The sequence below is a fragment of the Silurus meridionalis genome, chromosome 27 (genome assembly GCF_014805685.1).
Source record: "Silurus meridionalis isolate SWU-2019-XX chromosome 27, ASM1480568v1, whole genome shotgun sequence".
In the NCBI taxonomy this organism is placed as follows: domain Eukaryota; kingdom Metazoa; phylum Chordata; class Actinopteri; order Siluriformes; family Siluridae; genus Silurus; species Silurus meridionalis.
Window position 1 is genome coordinate 8,165 of NC_060910.1, and position 19,336 is coordinate 27,500.

The following is a 19,336-nucleotide window of genomic DNA, read 5'->3' on the forward strand; positions in this document are numbered from 1 at the left end:
TTTAACTCTGGATTTGCACAGCACAATGCACTTTATACCACACCATACTGCACACGGACATTTTAAGGACAATCACGTTAATCACCTTAAATTTTACTGTTTTACAGTCATATGCCTCCATGTATATACGCATAATTTTACATATATCTTCATATATTTTTTATAGTTTATATTTTTTATCTATCTACCTTCCTTTTTCTTGATGTATTTTTCCTCATTTCATTCCCTTTATATTCCATCCCTTTATGTGCTTGAATGCCGGACCGTCGTAAAAAGCATTTCACTGCATGTCGTACTCTGTATGTATGTGTATGTGACAAATAAAAACATTAGATTTGATTGACTGATGGAAGTTTGTTTGATTTGTGCTGTAATTTGGTTGAATGTGATTTTGTTGGTGTGATTCAGAGCATGTGTGTGATGAGGGCCAGTAGATATTAGTGAAACATCAGGACTAAAGCGCTGGATCAGCTGAGAGAAGGGGATTCTCTGCTCATATCTTGGTATTTCAGGACATATGATCTTTCTCTCTCTCTCTCTCTCTCTCTCTCTCCTTTCCCCCACATCCACTTCTCCTTTTATTCTATACTAAACAGCTGAAACATTTTCCTCAGAATGAATAAAGAGATCATTTTCATTCCTGTAATACTACACATAATAGATGTATAATAATTCTATGTATTTTGTTTAATTATGCAATTTTTAATGGTTTTATGGGTAAATTAATTTTATTTGTAAGATTTTCTCCTCTACACATCCCTTTACACCTGAAGGTTATTTTGCATCACTCGTATTTATTATAAATATCTAGATTTAATCATATTTGTGGATATTTTGGCGTTTTGTTACTGGTTCAGGGATAATAAGTACAGAATAATGACTGAAAAACTGAGAGATTTGTGGTCGTTTCCAGAAAAAAACATATTTAGTTGCAGGGATGTTTACATTACAGGAGATTAAAATAAATGTAAATGAATTGAAATAAACAACATGAAGATAAAACGGCGTTACACTCAAGTGAAGAAGTGAAGCTTTAGCATGAAGTGCTTCACCTACCTGAAGTTCAAGCTGTTATTTTAGTGTGAATAAACCTGCTTCAGTCTCAGGATGAACTGCCTTTAAGAATTAAGGATTAAAACCAGCAGGAAAAAGTTCAAGAGCTGGAACTCGAGCTTTCACCTACAACACATCGCTGAAGGCCAAAGATTAGAACTACAATGAATATAACTACATTTCCCAGCATTCTGGTTATCGCCTTCTGATTGGCTGCAGGACATTTCGTGACCATGCTCGTGCTTCCCGGCAAATTTCATCCATTTGCAGATGCTGTAGCGCGCGTCGGGGCTCCTTGTGAATCTGCGGTGTACGGTGGAGTGCACGCGCATCAAAGAAACCGCGCGTGAGAACCGGAATACGTGTGCACGTTCATCTGAGAGACCGCGTGAGAACCAGAAAACGTGTGCATGTTCATATGAGAGAACGCGTGAGAACCGGAATACGTGTGCACGTGCTACGTGTTGAGTTTACTCCCGGGTGTCGCGTGCGTTTCCCTCTCGCGCAGTAGTAAACTGAAGTTACACCGGGTTTATTCCAGAGTAACTTCCGGTTTGTTTTCTGTTACGCCGCGCCTCTAAAACACGGATCACACCAGTAAGTGTCACTATTTTGATTCCCCTTTACTTTTTCTCTTTCCCTCTTCCAAAATCATCTGAGATCATCATCATTATCAAATACAGAGCTTCTGTCCTCTCATCACTCCTCAGTTCCCTCATCACCATTCTTCTGTCTGCATTTTACATAACCAGCAATATGAAGGACATTTTAAAGTAAATGCTAGAATTAACTTATAATATTCTCATGTTAGTGTTTTTTCTAGTATGGGTTATGTTGTGTTCATGTTACAGGACAAGTGTTAACATGTCTGAAGAACCAGGAAGAAGCAAACAGACACACTCTCAGACACACTCTCAGTCCCAGACTCAGTCTCAGCCTAGTTCCAGTTCATCGTCTGGTCCAGCTTCATCCAGCCAGTCCTCTTCTGGTTCAGGGACGTTGAGCTCAGTGGACACTGTCCCCATCACTGAATTATCATCTATACCTGAGGAGCCTGAAGAACCTGAGCCCAAATACTGGGGCCGAATAGTTCCATTAATCAGAGGATTTAATGTGCTCAGTAAGCGTCACTGCACACACACACACACACACACACACACACACACACACACACACACACACACACACAGATAGTTCCTTTCAAATGTACTAGAAGGTCAGTAAACTGAATACATTTGTGTTTGAGGTGAATGTCTTTAGACAATGTATCAGGGTTATATTATTTCAACTTTATTATTCTGATATTTACTTTTACACTTGTCCATTTTTAAACTTTCTACTTTTACCCTGATGAAGTCCTTTTTTGTGAGGGGGGTTGGGTCATTGTCTTGCTGCATGTTATGTGAAAGAATGATGGAAGCCAGGCTGAGAGAAGAGGTGACCATCTGTGAGCAAAATTATGGTTTCATGCCGAGGAAGAGCACCAGAGACGCATTATTTGCTTTTGAGAATGTTGATGGAGAAATATAGAGAGGCCAGAAGGAGTTGCATTGTGTGATGGTGGATTAAGAGAAAGCGTACGACAGGGAGGAGAGAGGAGTTGTGGTATTGTATGAGGAAGTATGTGAGGGTGGTGCAGGTCATGTATGAGGACAGTGTGACAGCAGTGAAGTGTGCAGTAGGAACGACAGACTGGTTCAAGGTGGAGGTGGAACTGCATCAAGGATCAGCTCTGAGCCCTTTTCTGTTTGCAGTGGTGATGGACAGGTTGAAGGACGAGGTCAGACTGGAGTCTCTGTGTACTATGATGTTTGTGGATGATATTGTGATGTGTGGTGAGAGTAGGGAGCAGGTGGAGAGGTAGAGGTACATGCTGGAGAGAAGGGGAATGATAGTCAGTAGGAGTAAAACAGAGTACGTGTGTGTGAATGAGAGGGAGGGCAGTGGAGGGGTGCGGTTGCAGGGAGAAGAGGTGGAGGAGTTCCACCAGGAGGGACAAAAAAAAGAAGACCAAGGAGGGGGTTTAGGGATGTGGTGAAGGAAGACATGCAGGTATGCAGGTAGTTGGTGTGAAAAAGGCAGATGTAGAGGACAGGGGGGTATGGAGACGGATGATCCGCTGTGGTGCCCCCTAATGGGAGAAGCCGAAAGAAGAATAAGTTGAAGTAGTCTTCCTGCATGATAAAGTTCCTCCTGATTAGATTAGACTCATTCTTGTGTAAATTATTAGACAATTGTTCTGTAGACATCTAAACTCAATTTACTGCTTCATTGTTAATTCTATCAATAAGATTGATGATTTCTTTTCTGAAGCAGCCATGCAAGCTAATCTACGACAGAACCTCCATTGTGCTTTATCAGATATTCTGATAAAAGTGAAATACTTTTTCCTTTTTTTTTTGTTGATGTGTGATCTTTTATGCTTTTGGGTTTAATATAATGGACAGTATAATAAGTAAATTAATTTGTGTGTGTGTGTGTGTGTGTGTTGTATAAATTCATAGACTGTGTGGAGAGTCAGTACTACTTTGGGCGGGATAGTCGCAATGATTATTGTTTTAACGACCCAATTGTTCTGTCATCACCACGCTACAGAACCTACAGCAAGAGACACTTCAAGATCTTCAGGGTGAGTAATGAAGGCGGTGTGGCATCTGTGTTAAAGTGTGTTACCTCTCTGGGTCAGTCCTAGTGAAGGAAGCCACTGTGTTTACTGAAGTCGCATCTTATTGTAGTCACTAGAAAAAAGTCTCTAACAGAGTATATATCCATATGGTGTGTGTGTGTGTGTGTGTGTGTGTGTGTGTGTGTGTGTGCACAGGATGAGAGTGTAGTTTATTTAGAGGACCTGAGTGGAAATGGTACATGGGTTGATGACACTGAAGTTGGAAAAGGAAAACGATGTCCATTAAGTAATAACTCTGTTGTGTCACTTGCAGACCCAAAACACAAAGGTAATAAAATTCAAATACACACACACACACACAATATACACCATAATATGTAAATGTTAGTTATTTCTACCACCACTTTTTGGAGGAAAATGTAAATAAATAAATTAATGATATAAATTAAAAGTATTTACCAGAGTAAATAGAGAGGGTTTACCACAAGATGGAAACCAGTGGGAGATCTTAACAGCATTAAGGTCAGATCTTTTTAGGTGATTTCACCAAAAACATCTAAATGAAAAGCTAGAAGTTCTGAAGCAACATCCTATGGACCACCACCCTTTCTGTCATCAGTCAGCAATAGTAAGGGCACAAGAGGACTGTGGTGTATTACATACATTATTACAAAAAATAAAATGCAGAAAGTATATACCAATATACTGTAATAATTCAAAACTTTGACAATATCCAAATATTTATGTATCTGTGTGTCCCTCAGTGTTTATGTTTGTTGACATGACTGAAGACGAACAGCCAAACTTTCCTAAAGAATTCAGAGAAAAGTACCACGTTACACGCAAGATTGGCTCGTAAGTACACACAGACATGTAAGGTAAAGGTTTACGGTGAGCAGTAAGTGCTGAACACGGTTCGAAGTTAGGAGTGAGTGGGTTGGAGGTGAGCAATAAGGTGTTTGTGTTTAAGGGTAAAAAGATTTAAATTAAACTCACATTGTGTTAAAAAAAATCTGGGTTTATTTTAAGAATAATTCTAACAAACTAGTTAGTTACTGTGTGTGTGTGTGTGTGTGTGTGTGTGTGTGTGTGTGTGTGTGTGTGTGTGTGTGTGTGTGTTCACAGTGGTGTGTGTGGGGAAGTAAAACTTGCTATTGAGAGAGAGACGTGTAAAAAAGTGGCGTTAAAAACCATCAACAAGAACGATTTCCCCTCTGTTGGCGTAAGCAGCTAGAACTCATGCAAGAATCATGACCTCATTATTATACAGATTTATTTTTATTGTTGGATCAATCTGCTTTCTAGAGATGTTTTATGTAATTTCCTCTGCAGACAGCAATGCGTAATGCAGAGCGAGAGATCGAGATCCTGAAGAAAATTGATCATGTGAGTGTTTTATAATAACAATCCAGTGCAGTGATGTCATAAACACTGATTTATATTTGAATTGTTTTGTTTTGTTTTTCTATAAAGCCGTGTTTAATCCGAACCGAAGATTTCTACCAGACACAGGATTCCTACTACATCATCTTGGAGTAGTGAGTATTTGTGTTTAATCACCTTTAAGATCCGCCTCTTTTTTTTGTGGCTCTTCAATGACTAGTTAGCAACTGTTGCTAGGCACCCAAAACAAAATCCAATATTAAGCATGTACATGTACTGTCGCCCCCGCTGTCACTCACATCATTAAATATGTTCTTACTCGTATTAATTGGATTTAATTTGCAATCTTTTAGTACAAATGTGTGTAACTATTTGTGTGAGCCAAACCAACAGCAAACTGAATATTTCTGTGTGGATTAAGGTATCGTAAACACGTTCTTTGTACCTGTGTGTAAATATTGATGAATGGCAATTGCCCGCAAAGTGCTGGAAACACCAAATACATGATTAAAGCTGAGGCATGATAGAATGTCTTCATGTTTTCCTTATTTTCTTCTTTTTCATTCAGCTTCTCCCATTAGGGGTCGCCACAGCGGATCATTTATCTCCATACCCCCATGTCCTCTACATTTGCCTCTTTTAAACCAACTACCTGCATGTCTTCTCTCATCACATCCATAAACCTCCTTCTTGATCTTCCTCTTTTCATCCTTCCTGGTGTCTCCATACTCAGCATTCGCCTACTGATATACCCCATGTCCCTCCATTGCACATGTCCAAACCATCTCAATCTCACCTCCCTCACCTTGTCTCCAAAACGTCCTACATGCGCTGTCCCTCTAATAAACTGATTTCTAATCCTGTCCATCATCGTCTCTCCCATTGAACATCTCAACATCTTCAGCTCTGCTACCTCCAGCTCCACCTCCTGTCTTTTACTCAATGCCACTGTCTCTAAACCATACAACATCTCAGGTCTCACCACAGTCATATAAACTTTCCCTTTCACTCTCACAGATACCCTTCTATCACAAATCACTCCTGCTATCACTCTTCTCCAGCCACTCCACCCTGCCTGCACTCTTTTCTTCACTTCTTTAACACACTCTCCATTACTTTACACTGTTGACCCCAGGTACCTGAACTCCTCCACCTTCTCCACCTCTTCTCCCTGCAACGGCACCCCTCCACTGTCCTTCCTCTCATTCACACACATGTACTCTGTCTTACTCCTACTGATTCCTACTGACTCCTACTTTCATTCCCCTTTTCTCCAGCGCGTACCTCCACCCCTCCAGGCTCCTCTCCATCTGCTCCCTACTCTCATCTCAAATAACAATATCATCTGCAAACATCATAGTCCAGGGAGACTCCTGTCTGACCTACTGGTATGTCATCTGGTCCAACCAACTTTCCACTCTTCATCCTCTTAATCTCTTATGCTCTTACTTCCTCCTTACTAATCCTATTCACTTCCTGCTTCACCATCCAACCTTCTCTCTCTCATTTTCCTCGTTCATCAGCTGCTCAAAATACTCCCTCCACCTTCTCAACACACTCTTCTCACTAGTCAACACATTTCCATCTCCGTCTACTATTGCTCTAACTTGCAGTACATCCTTCCCAGCTTGGTTCCTCCACCTGGACAATTGCTCCTTTTCTCCTTCCTTAGTGTCCAACTTCTCCTACAGCACATATGCCTTGGCTTTCATTACATCCCTCTTCACCTGCTGCTGCATCTCCTTGTACTCCTGCTTACTTTTTCATCACTCTGTCGATCCCAAATCTGTTTCTCCAACCTCTTTCTCCTTCTGCTCCCCTGCACTTTCTCATTCCACCACCACGTCTCTTTGTCTTCCTTTCTTTTTCCAGATGTGACACCAAGTACCTTTCTATCTGTCTCCCTTATCACTTCTGCAGTAGTTCCACAATCATCCAGCACCTCTTCACCACCACCGAGCCCCTGTCTGACCTCTTCCCTGAACCTCACACTACACTCTTCCTTCTTCAGTTTCCACCATCTTATTCTTCTTTTAGTCCTCACTCTCCTCCTCTTCTTCTTCACCTCCAAAACCATCCTACAGACCAACATCCGATGCTGCCTAGCTACACGGTCCCCTGCCAACACCTTACAGTCTCCTATCTCCTTCAGGTTGCATCTCCTACATAGAACATAGCCCACCTGTGTGCACCTTCCACCACTCTTATACGTCACCCTATGATCCTCCTTCTTCTTAAAATAAGTGTTCACCACTGCCATTTCCATCCTTTTAGCAATCACCCCCTAAACCATTTCTCTTTCCATCCACACCATGATAGAACAGTTTAAACACCCCCAATGTTCCTGGTCTTACTCCCTTTCCACTTGGTCTCCTGAACACACAACATATCCACCTTTCTCTTCTCCATCATATCAGCTCCGTCTCTCCCTTTACCAGTCATAGTACCAATATTTAAAGTACCAACCGAACCTCCACTCTCCTCCACTTCTTCATTCCCTGCTGTCTCTAAAGATATCTTTCTCCTCTCCTTCTCCTCCTTCGGCCAACAGTAGCCCAATTTCCGCAGTATTCTGTTGGCTAACGATACCTGTGGTGGTCACTGGTAACCCGGGCCTCGACCGATCCTAACACAACCCTCCTCATTTATCCGGTGCTTGGGACCGGCACTAAGAGTGACCTGGCTTGTGCAACCCTAATAGCTGGGTTGTTGTTTTCTTTATTTTATTATTCATTATTTAAAACTTGGTAAAAAGTGTCTGGTTTTAATAAATGTTCTGGATGGTGCTCAGAGTCCCAGACCTAGTGATCTAAAGTACAGTATAGTATAGTATTGTATAGTAGTGTTGTACGGTGGTAGTGTAGTATTATATAGTGTAGTATGGTAGTATGATATAGTATTATATAGTATAGTGGTGTAGCACGGTATAGTATTGTATAGTATAGTAGTGTGGTCTGGTATAGTAGTGTAGTGTGGTATAGTATTATATAGTATAGTGGTATAGTACGGTGTAGTTATAGTATTGTATAGTAGTGTGGTACATAGTATAGTATAGTAGTTTAGTGCAGTGTAGTATAGTATTATATAGTAGTGTAGTGTGGTATAGTATTATATATTATATTATAGTAGTGTGTTACAGTATAGTGTAGTATAGTAGTGTAGTACGGTATAGTAGTTGGTACGGTATGGTATTATATAATATAGTATAGTAGTGTAGTACGGTATAGTGTAGTATTATATAGTATAGTAGTGTGGTATGGTATAGTATTATATAGTATAGTAGTATGGTATAGTATGACTTTCTGTGCAGCTGTAGCAGGTGAAATTCTAAATGGGATGAATAAAGTGATTTATCCATCTACACTGCTTGAATGTAAATTAAAGATTAAATCAGTCATTACACAACTATTACAAGACTGATAAATAAGGCTGTGTGTCTGTGTGTGTGTGTGTGTGTCAGTGTTGAGGGTGGTGAACTCTTCAGCAGGATTAAGGCTCAGAAGCGGTTAAAGGAGAGAATTGCGAAGCTTTACTTTTTCCAGATGCTGAAGGCTGTGCAGGTGAGACTGGAGTTGCATCCCAAACGTGTTTGTGTGTGTGTGTGTGTGTGTGTGTGTGTGTGTGTGTGTGTGTGTGTGTGTGTGTGTGTAAGTCTCGTTCCTAGTGTACCTCCTATAATGAGTGTCTGAGGTTATGATGGTGAGTCCACCCCTCATCACAAATCATCCTGCTTCTCGGTCTTAATGCATATGTTTATCAGTATTTTTATTTTCCTTTTTATTTTTTTTATTTTTGTGTGTGTGTGTGTGTGTGTGTGTGTGTGTGTGTGTGTGTGTGTGTGAGAGAAATCAGTATCTCCATGAGAATGGCATCATCCACCGTGACCTTAAACCAGAGAATGTACTTCTTGCCTCCCACGATGATGAGTGTCTCATTAAGGTCTGCTCAACACCGCACTCTGCATACAGTTTCAGGAACTAATGTGATGATGCAGTATATATTCAAAAGTATGTGCCCCCTGACTGATGTTGGGATGTGGGTTAAGGAGTCTCCAGTTTATTGAAAAAGTGTACAGTGGGATTGAGGAGGTCAGGGTTCTGTGCAGCATACTCAAGTTCCTCCACTCCAACTTTCACACCAACAACCAAGTGTTCATGGGGCTGGTGGAGCTTATGTACAAGAGCATGGTCATGCTTAAACAGTGTTTGGAATCTGAGTTCCAGTGAAGGGAGACGTTATTCACACCTGTGTGCTTCTGTGTTTGTGATGAGAGTCTGGGGAAGAAGTACATATGAGTATGAAATGTTTAGGGATGCACATACTTTTGGATGTTTAGTGTTTGATGTAACAATGTTCTATTGCAGTTAAAGCATTTTAATCTAAATTTTCTAAATGTTAGAATAATGATGTACATTCACAAGAACACCAAGGTTTTTAGTGAAAATTTTTAAAATATTCAACTGAAAATCTCTTCTGAACAGAGACTGTCAGTATACACAACTGCCTCCTGAATATCGTGTGTGTGTGTGGGTGTGTGTGTGTGTGTGTGTGGGTGTGTGTGTGTGTGTGTGTGTTTTTAGATTACAGACTTTAACCAGTCAAAGATTCTGGAGGAGTCGAGTCTGATGAAGACTCTGTGTGGAACTCCTACATTTCTTGCCCCTGAAGTCTTCACTGCTGATGCTACAGGTGGATACACACAGGCTGTGGACTACTGGAGTCTCGGAGTACTGCTGTTCATCTGGTATACACACACACACACACACACACACACACAATGTACTATTCATCTGGTACACACACACACACACACAATGTATTGTTCATCTGGTACACACACAATGTGCTGTTCATCTGGTACACACACACACACACACACACACACACACACACGTGCTGTTCATCTGGTACACACACACTTGCTGTTCATCTGGTACACACGCACACACACGTGCTATTCATCTGTCACACACACGCTGTTCATCTGGTACACACACACACACGTGTGCTGTTCATCTGGTACACACACACACACACACACGTGCTGTTCATCTGGTACACACACACACACACACACACACACACACACGTTGTGTTTGTACCATGATGAACAGCACGTGTGTGTGTGTGTGTGTGTGTGTGTGTGTGTGTGTGTATACTAGATTAACAGCGTGTGTGTGTGTGGGCCAGATGACCAGCGTGTGTGTGTGTGTGAAAACATGTTGGTCATGGCAAAAAATTCACAAAATCAATAACAATAACCTCTCTCTCTCTCTCTCTCTCTCTCTCCCCTCCCCCTCCCTCCCCCAGTCTCGGAGGTTACCCCCCTTTTAACAGTGAGTCCGGTTCTATGTCGGTACGAGATCAGATCATCAGCGGTCATTACTGCTTTATCCGCTCACAGTGGGAGTCTGTCTCTGCCCAAGGTACCCTAACAAACGGCTAAACTCACTAATGCACAATTTAGAACACACACACACACACAAATATAACCCGTTGCCACACTTTAAAACATGCTACCACACTGCACTCAGTGTTGTTTTGAGGGTTGACCTGAGACCCAGACGCGTGAAGGTGTGATCATTGGTTCCTGGGTTTGGAGAAAAGACAGATTTCAGTTGATTTGATTGTAAAAATGTGTTTGTCATTATTTTTGATGAAAATCAAGGTTAAAAAAAAAATAAAAAAAAAACTTATTTTAAATGAAATCTATAAACACATCTAAAAAGTGGTGTACTTTAATTTCCGGACTATAAAGCGCACCCTTATATAAGCCCACTGAATTTTATAAATATTTTTATTTTTAACATAAATAAGCCGCACCTGTGTATAAGTCTGTCATATGTCTACACTGAAACTAATGAACTTTACACAGGCTTCACCGAAAGAGTGTCTGTTACATGGTGTAACGGGTGAAATATGTTGTGGCTCCTTTAAGAGCAGAGCAGCATTTTTTGGAACAGCACGTCACTGCATTCTTCCGGTATTACTGCGTGTGCGTGTGAGACCGAGGATTATGTCCTTATTATTTTCTGATGTTTATTTCTAAGTTTCTTTGACTAACCCATAACGCTGTTGCCAAGAAAAATAAAAAAGCACGAGCTTTGGAAACCTGTCTGTGCTTATATGATTTCATTTGTAACTGGAGTTTTACCGAGCTCTCCCTTCACCCAGACTCAACGCGCTACAACGGCTTGTATCTAAACAGTAGCCGACCAAGAAAGTCATTGTCTTCCTCATTCCTTTCACAACTGCAGTGGTACTTTGACCTACGAGTGCATTAATGTACGAGTTTTCCGAGGTACGAACGGTCACTTGGTCTTTTTTTTTTTTTGCTTTGTTATGCGAACAAAAAATTGAGGTACGAGCTCGAGATGCCGCTGCTAGATGGCGAAGCGAAGCCAGTAAGCAACGATTGTGACGAAAATTAAGATAAGCAAAGAAGAAAAAAGTGAAAACCCCACCTGTGTTTGCGTTAGCTCAAGTCGTCTCATCTCCAAGGAAAAGACACTGAATAAAACCTTATTATATCTTTACCTACTCTTATTATTATGTTTTTATACAAGATTTGTTATTTAGAAATGTATTTTCCAATTTAATAACATGAAACATAAAAACGGGGTCATTTTAAGTATTTCTAATATGGAAAACTGATTTGCTGTGCGAGCAAATTGAGATACAAGCTCGTCCACGGAACAAATTAAACTCGTAGGTCAAGGTACCACTGTATTTCTCTGGGGAGTTTATCTTTTGTCATCGTCGTGCGTTTAAAAATCAACACTGGTGGAAGTTTTTCTCCCGATGCCGTGCAGCTCAGAACACAGGTAAGGTGCGTTTTTTTTCGTTTCCGTTCGGAAATTTCATTGGTCTAATGTTATGTCGCTCAGTTTTTTGGCTTGAAGTTTGTGAAACCGGGAAAAACTCGAAAAAAATCCATAAATTAGCCGCTTCGTTGTTTAAATTGCGGCGTTCAAAACGTGGGAAAAAAAGTAGCGGCTTATAGTCCGGAAAAATACGGTAAATACTTTTTGAACACACTGTATATAATGACTACTGAGCTCAATGTCATTTAATCATATATTTGCTCATTCTAATAGTTTGTGTATAATTTTAATATTTTCTTCTTTTGCTTTTTATTGTACTGTATTGTAATAATTTTTTGCTCTATTTTAGCTAAAGATCTGGTGAAGAAACTGCTGGTTGTGGATCCGAACAAACGCTTAAGTATTTCAGAGGCACTGGATCATCCATGGCTTAATGTAAGGGGAGAGAGAGTGTACGAGTGTATGAGTTTAAAAGTGTGTGAGGTGTTTCTGTCCAATTCCATCACACTTCTCAGATGTGTGTGTGTGTGTGTGTGTGTGAGAGATTAGGATGAGGAGATGAAGCAGATGGCGTTTAGTCTGATGTGCCCAACAGAACACAATGAACTGAGACGCACCGTACCATCACATACAGGATCACAACAGCGATTATCACGAACTGAAGAACCACAGAGAGTAAGACACGCACACACACACACACACACACACACACACACACACGGTTGTGTGTCAGTGCTCTTTTAAAGCCATGTATTTGTCCTGCAGGTAAAGCAATAAGTGTCTGCAGTTTCTCAGTAGTGGTCACTGATTAAGCGGTCTGATAATCCAGACTACATCAGGATTAGTCTGATAATCTGATGATCTGGGTTTGGGGAAGGTCAGGGTTTAAAATGTTGACCTATCAAATAGGTCATGATTTAATGTCTCAGCTGGGCCCTTCAGCAAGGCCCTTAACTCACACCTGTTCAGGTTAATAATGAGATTAATGAGAGGATCCAATGAAGTGCAATAAATAGAAAATTCTGATTACAACTGGAGTTTATTAATCCTGCAATGTGTTTACTCTGTAATGGTGTTATGTTAGTTACTCTGCTCTTATAAAAACTCAAAATTCTAAAAGTCTCCCATCAGCTAATCACTGTACTGCCATAAACGGTGTGTGTGTGTGTGTGTGTGTGTGTGTGTGTGTGTGTGTGTGTGTGTGTGTTGTAGAGATCGAAACGTAAAGCTGAGGAGGAAGGGGAAACATCAGCATCTAAAAGGCGACCTTGACCCTCGACACATTTCATCCTGTGTGTAAATTAATACACTTTTTTTCTTTCTTCTTCAATAAATGGCTTTTAAATGTGATTGTTGTTGACTGTTGTTGACTGTTTTCTGACCACCCGTATGTAAATGTCTTGTCTGATGTAGCAGAGATATAAATCAGACATTTTCACAGTGGTGTGTACAATTGACCTCTGACCCCTGGATGTCTATCACTTATACTGCAACCCATAAAGCACAAAGTGTTGTGTTTCAGTCACAAAAGATAAATAACAATAGTAATAAAACAGCAGGATTGTGGATTTTATTTAAAGAATTACTCAATACAGGGAAATTTTCTTAAGGTAAGTGTGAGTTTATAATGAATATAAACAGAAGCTTCACTTTTCACACATTAAAGGTTTCCTGACACTTTAATTACATCCAACTAATCAATTGCCACATAGTGAGAGCCAGTTCCTGTGTGTGTTACAGTTTACTGTTGTGTTTATCTTTCAGTGTGTACAGGATTTTATGGGCGAGGTCAAACGAGTCACCAAGCACAGCCTGAACTCGACTCTTCCACTCCTTCAGCCTCGGATGATTCTTCAGCACATCTCTGCCTCCACCCAAGGGCTACACACACACACACACAATGTATAATTAATAATACTGCAAACCTGAACTCAGTCAGTCTTTGCTAATGCTAATCTTCTAGGTTGGGAAGGGAACACTGGCGTGTTTTGGCTGCTGCTGCACTCTCCCGTTTCAATTTAGAATATAACTAGTGGGTTTTGAGGGTACTGGGACAGTGAAAATGTGGAATTAAACTTTTGGCTTCTCCCATTAGGGGTCGCCACAGCGGATCATCCGCATGTTTGATTTGGCACGTGTTTTTTTTTGTTTGTTTGTTTTTTTTTGTTTTTAACGCTGGATGCCCTTCCAAACGCAACCCTCCCCATTTATCTGGGCTTGGGACCGGCACTAAGGCTTGTGCAACAGTTGGAATCACTTTCAGTGGCCTGGAACAAGACCTATATCTCTAAGTTTGCTGATGGTTTGGATTTTCCTATAATGGCTCTAAGGTGCACCACTTGTCAACTCATGACTTTAAACAGGAGTTATAACTTAGCGAGTGATACCTATGAATTATGCCGTGTTGTTGAAATTTTATGACCCATGCGCTATATTCATTGCGCCTCAAGACGCAGGTTTTCCCACTCTTCTGCAGATGGTGTCTGCGTGCCCATGTTTCAATGTACACCTCACAGAACGCTGTGCTTGTTCTACTTTCAGCTTCTCCCATTAGGGGTTGCCACAGCAGATCATCCGTCTCCATACCCTCCTCTCCTCTACCACTTTCCAACCAACTACCAGCATGACTTCCATCACCACACTCATGGAAAATAAGAAGCAGAATCCTAGATTTTTATTCTGTACTGCAGCACTGTACTCACATGCACACCATCAATAGTAATGATTTCATGAACTTCTTTAATAATAAAGTTGAAAACTTCAGAAAAATCCAGACAATTAAAATAAATCCAAACTATTTTATAAATAACCCTGTAGACAGCAGTGTAATTATAACAATCAATTACAAAGTTTTACTCCTAATCAAGAGAACAATTCCATTGCAAAATCATTCCAAAATCATCAACCTGCATTCTCGATCCCTCACCTACAAGTTTCTTCAAACAGATCATTCCAGAGGAAATTAAACCTGTTTTAAAATTAATAAACTCTTCTATTTGCACTGGTGATGTACCTAAATCCTTTAAACTGCAGTTATCAACCCCCTAATTGAGAAATCTGACCACCCTGTCAGCCTCTTTGAGGTAAAGTTTGGTGTTCTGCAAGGATCTGTTTTAGGCCCACTGCTTTTCTCTTTCTATCTGCTGCTTCTGAGTGAAATTGTACATAAACATGGTATTTGCTTCCATTGCTATGCTGATACACAGCTGTATATTTCAGCAAAGCCAGATGAGAGAGATCATCTTAACAATGTTGAGTGTGTAAAGAACATTAGACAGTGGATGCTTGATAACTTTCTTCTGCTCAACTCAGATAAGACAGAAGTACTTTTACTAGGATCACATGCAGCTAGAAGAAAACTTTCTGATTCTGTAGCATCTCTGGATGGTGTTTCTGTCTCAGTGTGTACAGCAGTCAAAGACCTTGGTGTGATTATTGACCCGAGTCTTTCCTTTGAGTCTCACGTGAATAATATTACCAGGATCGCCTTCTTTCATCTTAGAAATATTGCTAAACTGATAAATATGATCGTTACAGGATGCAGAAACACTTTTGTAACATCTAGATTAGACTACTGTAACGCTTTACTTTCTGGGTGTTGGAGTAAGTGCAGAAATAAGCTTCAGTTAGTTCAGAATGCAGCAGCAAGAGTCCTCACTAGATCTAGAAAATATGAGCACATCAGCCCTTTTTAATCATCTACACTGCTCCCAATTCCATCTCACACTGATTATAAAATACTACTACTGACGTTTAAAGCACTTAACGCTCTCACGCCGCAGTATCTGAGTGAACTTCTGTACCAGGATGATCCTCCACGCCTACTTAGATCAAAAGGTGCAGGCTATTGTTTTATTTGTTGGTACCTCAAATAATGAAGACTCCAGCAGGGAGCAGATGTTTCTCTTATAAACCCCACAGTTATGGAACAACCTTCCAATCAGTGTTCGGGACTCAGACACAGTCTCAGTGTTCAAGTCAAGGCTGAACACATATTTATTTAGTGGAATCTTTAGTCAGTAGGTGTTTGTGAGGTAAAGGAGCAGAACTGGAGGGATCATGGATATGGAGTGTTTGGTGAACTGGGATATTTGGATGCTGTCGTCTCCTCACTCTCACACGTTCACTCAGGTTTGTTGATGGTGGTGTGGTGGGTCGTCTCTTATCCCAGAGATCCTCATGTCCGTGTTACCTTCTGCTTCTCCCTTTTAGTTCTGCTGCTACAGTGAATCTTACCAGAGTCCAAACTGCACAGTGACATTAACTTTCATACAACAATCAGGACACACAATAATCCATATCCTTTTCCTGTCACCCTCTTCTCTTTCTCTCCCTCCCTCCCTCTTGGTCGAGTTAAACATGCTCCTGAGGTTCCAGTGACCACTGTTCCTGCTCCTCTTCCCTCCTTGGATCGTCCCAATTTGTCCTGGTCTGCCTCTGGATGATGTTCTCACCATCACTGCACCTCAACATCGTTTATCTGTATTAAATAGACATTCGGTGGCACCCAGATGAGGATGTGGTTCCCTCTTAGGTCTGGTTCCTCTCAAGGTTTCTTCCTTCTGCATCTCTGAGAGTTTTTCCTTCACCACAGTCGCCACCAGCATGTTCATTAGGGACAAACTTACACTTATAAAGAACACATTATCCATTTTTATCACCACATTATCTGTGTAAAGCTGCTTTGAGCACAATACATATAAACATGAATTAATTTGAATTCCTCTCCTTAAAGCCAAACCTACCCATCACCTTTTCATTACCTCTGTTCCCTTCACCTACATGCCCATTGAAATCTGCCCCAATCACCAATCATTCATTCCTAGGTTCAATATCCTCACTTCATCTAACTCACTCCAGGTGAGTCCAAGTTTCCTTCTCCTCCATCTCACAACCCACTTGTGGAGCATAAGCACTGATGACATTTATCATAACCCTTCAACTTCCAGCTTCACATTCATCACCCTATCATTAGACATGATTTGCTAATTAGGTTGGGTAAAAACTTTGTGGTGGGTGTGGCCATGGGACATATTAGTGTGGTTAGTAGAAGTTTAATTATTAATCGATTGCTTCAAGTTAGTAACAAATTAGAACCATATACAATACACTCCCCCTGCCACGACACACATCTGATGAGGGAATTTATCTGGGTAGGTCGTACCGTGAAAACTGATGGAAGGAGAAATTTAGGTCTGTGCAGTTCTCTTCACCTCTTACTGATAAGGACACGTTTGTGTAAATATTTGTGTAAAACTTTATTATCTGCTGAGTCCTGATCAACACACACACACACACCATCTACACCAGAAACAAGAGGTTATGAGGTTGAATGTTGTTGATGTGTGTGTTGTGTGATATAAAGTCTGACCTGCATGAGCTCACAGACAGCGAGCAGGTCAGCCAGTGTGACTTTATCACCACACAGGAAGTCCTTCTCTTTCAGGAACATCGTCTCCAATTTATCAAGTGTTTTGTCCAGTTCCCTCAGAGCACGCTGTAGTTTAACATCGTCCACTGGCTGTCCTGTTAACCGCGGAATTAACACCTACACACACACACACACACACACACACAAAACACACACAAAAGCCTGAAAGCAAAGACTATCCTGAACTGCTGACACAGCAGCATGTAATCAGAATTTGCAGCAGGTGTTTTTTTGTTTTTTTTAATCAGACAGGTTTTATTGTCTTTCCCACCATTTACACGTGTGTGTGTGTGTGTGTGTGTGTGGTGCAGATTCAGTTGGAATTAATCAGAATGTTATAGGACCCACTCATAGTGGAGACACACTTTTAATTTATTAACATTTGGATTTAAAATTAAAATAATGTAGCAGATCATTACCTCATCTCTTTTAAAATCTGCCTCAGTCACTGCATCAGTACCTCACCATGTTACCGTGTTAAACACATTCACGTCAACAACAGCAGCGAGTTTTATCAGTAATCTTCTGGAGTTATCGATATTAATTAGATCTCTGTCTGACCCCTCAGAGCTCAACTGGTCCACTGAATGTCTAGAATCTACATTCCGTTACACTCTAGATCAGGGTGGGCAATTAAATTTTACAAGGGGCCACATGAGAAACCTGAATTGTGTCAGATGGCCACACCAAAGAAAATTCTTGGCCGAAAACGGAAAACCAAAATGAGGAACCCAAGGCCAAAACCGAAACACCGAAATAAAAGATTATGTCAATTATTAGAACCATTGTATTTATGGCTATGAGTGTGTACTAACCTCACTAAAATCAATGCACTGCAATTCAAAGAATAAATCAATTACAAAAGTTTTTTATTTATTATTATAAATTATTGTTATTTTTTTGTTACCATTCATAGTATTGACAGACAGACAGCAGTCAATTATTATTAGCAGCGGGTCTGTTAAAGGAAAATAATTGACCGCCGAACGTTTGGAAGCTCATTCAAGTGAATGGAACGATCTAATCTACAGCATTAAGAAGAGCCGTGTAATAAATAATATTATATTATAATTATTTTTATTTTCGGGATCCACGGGGAATGTTTCAAAGATCAACCCGTGTAATTTTTTGTGTTATGTCTTTTGCCTTGGCACCATCACTGGAAAACTTTCCTGCCTTTTCAAAAACGTCCTCTACAGACGGAGTGCGCATGCTCGAATTGACTTTACTTTTCTGCGCCGCGTTCTTCTCATATTTAGAATGGCAATCGGGATTTTTGGATTTCAGGTGATAAATTAAACCTGACATGGAGAAACTCTTTGCAGATACACCCCCTCTTGAAATTTCAGCATTGCATATTTTGCACATCGCTATCCGTGGGTCTTTCTCCGAGATATTGAAATAAGTCCACACCGCAGACACGGTGGCTCTTATCCAGATAACCGTGTGCTGGCTGCGCTTTTTTATTTCGGTGATTTAGGTATTTCGGCGTAAATTTTCTGTGTGTGAATGTGTGGGTGTGTAGGTGTGAGGGGTGTGTGGGTTTGAGGGGTGTGTAGGTGTGTGTGGGTTTGAGGGTGTGTAGGTGTGAGGGGTGTGTGAATGTATAGGTGTGAGGGGTGTGTGAATGTGTGGGTGTGAGGTGTGTGTGGGTGTGTAGGTGTGGGGTGTGTGGGTTTGAGGGTGTGTGTGAATGTGTGGTGTGTAGGTGTGAGGGGTGTGTGTAGGTGTAAGGTGTGTGTGAATGTGTGGGTGTGAGGGGTGTGTGGGTGTGTAGGTGTGAGGGGTGTGTGTAGGTGAAAGGGGTGTGTGGGTTTGAGGGGTGTGTAGGTGTGTGTGGGTTTGAGGGGTGTGTGTAGGTGTGAGGGGTGTGTGTGGGTGTGTAGGTGTGAGGGGTGTGTGGATCTGTACACACATCACATAATAACCTTGTGCTCCAGAACATCTGATCACATCACATTATCAACTTGTGCTGTTAATATCATGAACAGCAGCTACGCTAATTCCTCTCAAATGCTT

General features: G+C 40.9%; 2 protein-coding genes across 2 annotated transcripts in view; one reads left to right on the plus strand and one right to left on the minus strand.

Annotated features, from left to right (window-relative positions):
- The first annotated feature begins 1,335 nt into the window (after nt 1–1,335).
- chek2 (checkpoint kinase 2) lies at nt 1,336–13,236 on the plus strand. The gene is made up of 15 exons (XM_046841865.1): nt 1,336–1,650; nt 1,905–2,173; nt 3,558–3,682; nt 3,875–4,007; nt 4,444–4,534; nt 4,805–4,901; nt 5,012–5,065; nt 5,153–5,217; nt 8,523–8,622; nt 8,915–9,001; nt 9,643–9,806; nt 10,373–10,488; nt 12,236–12,321; nt 12,436–12,561; nt 13,099–13,236. Exons 2-15 carry the CDS (start codon nt 1,918–1,920, stop codon nt 13,156–13,158), a joined length of 1,560 nt encoding a protein of 519 aa, XP_046697821.1. The 5' UTR covers nt 1,336–1,650; nt 1,905–1,917; the 3' UTR covers nt 13,159–13,236.
- Nucleotides 13,237–13,434: 198 nt separating this feature from the next.
- gstt2 (glutathione S-transferase theta 2) overlaps nt 13,435–19,336 on the minus strand; it is an 8,076-nt gene continuing 2,174 nt past the window's right edge. Inside the window, exons 4-5 of the mRNA XM_046841866.1 lie at nt 17,258–17,434; nt 13,435–13,767 (exon numbers count right to left, since the gene is read on the minus strand). Coding sequence (XP_046697822.1) covers nt 13,621–13,767; nt 17,258–17,434 — 324 coding nt within the window. The 3' untranslated portion in view covers nt 13,435–13,620. The remainder of the gene's footprint in view (nt 13,768–17,257; nt 17,435–19,336) is intronic.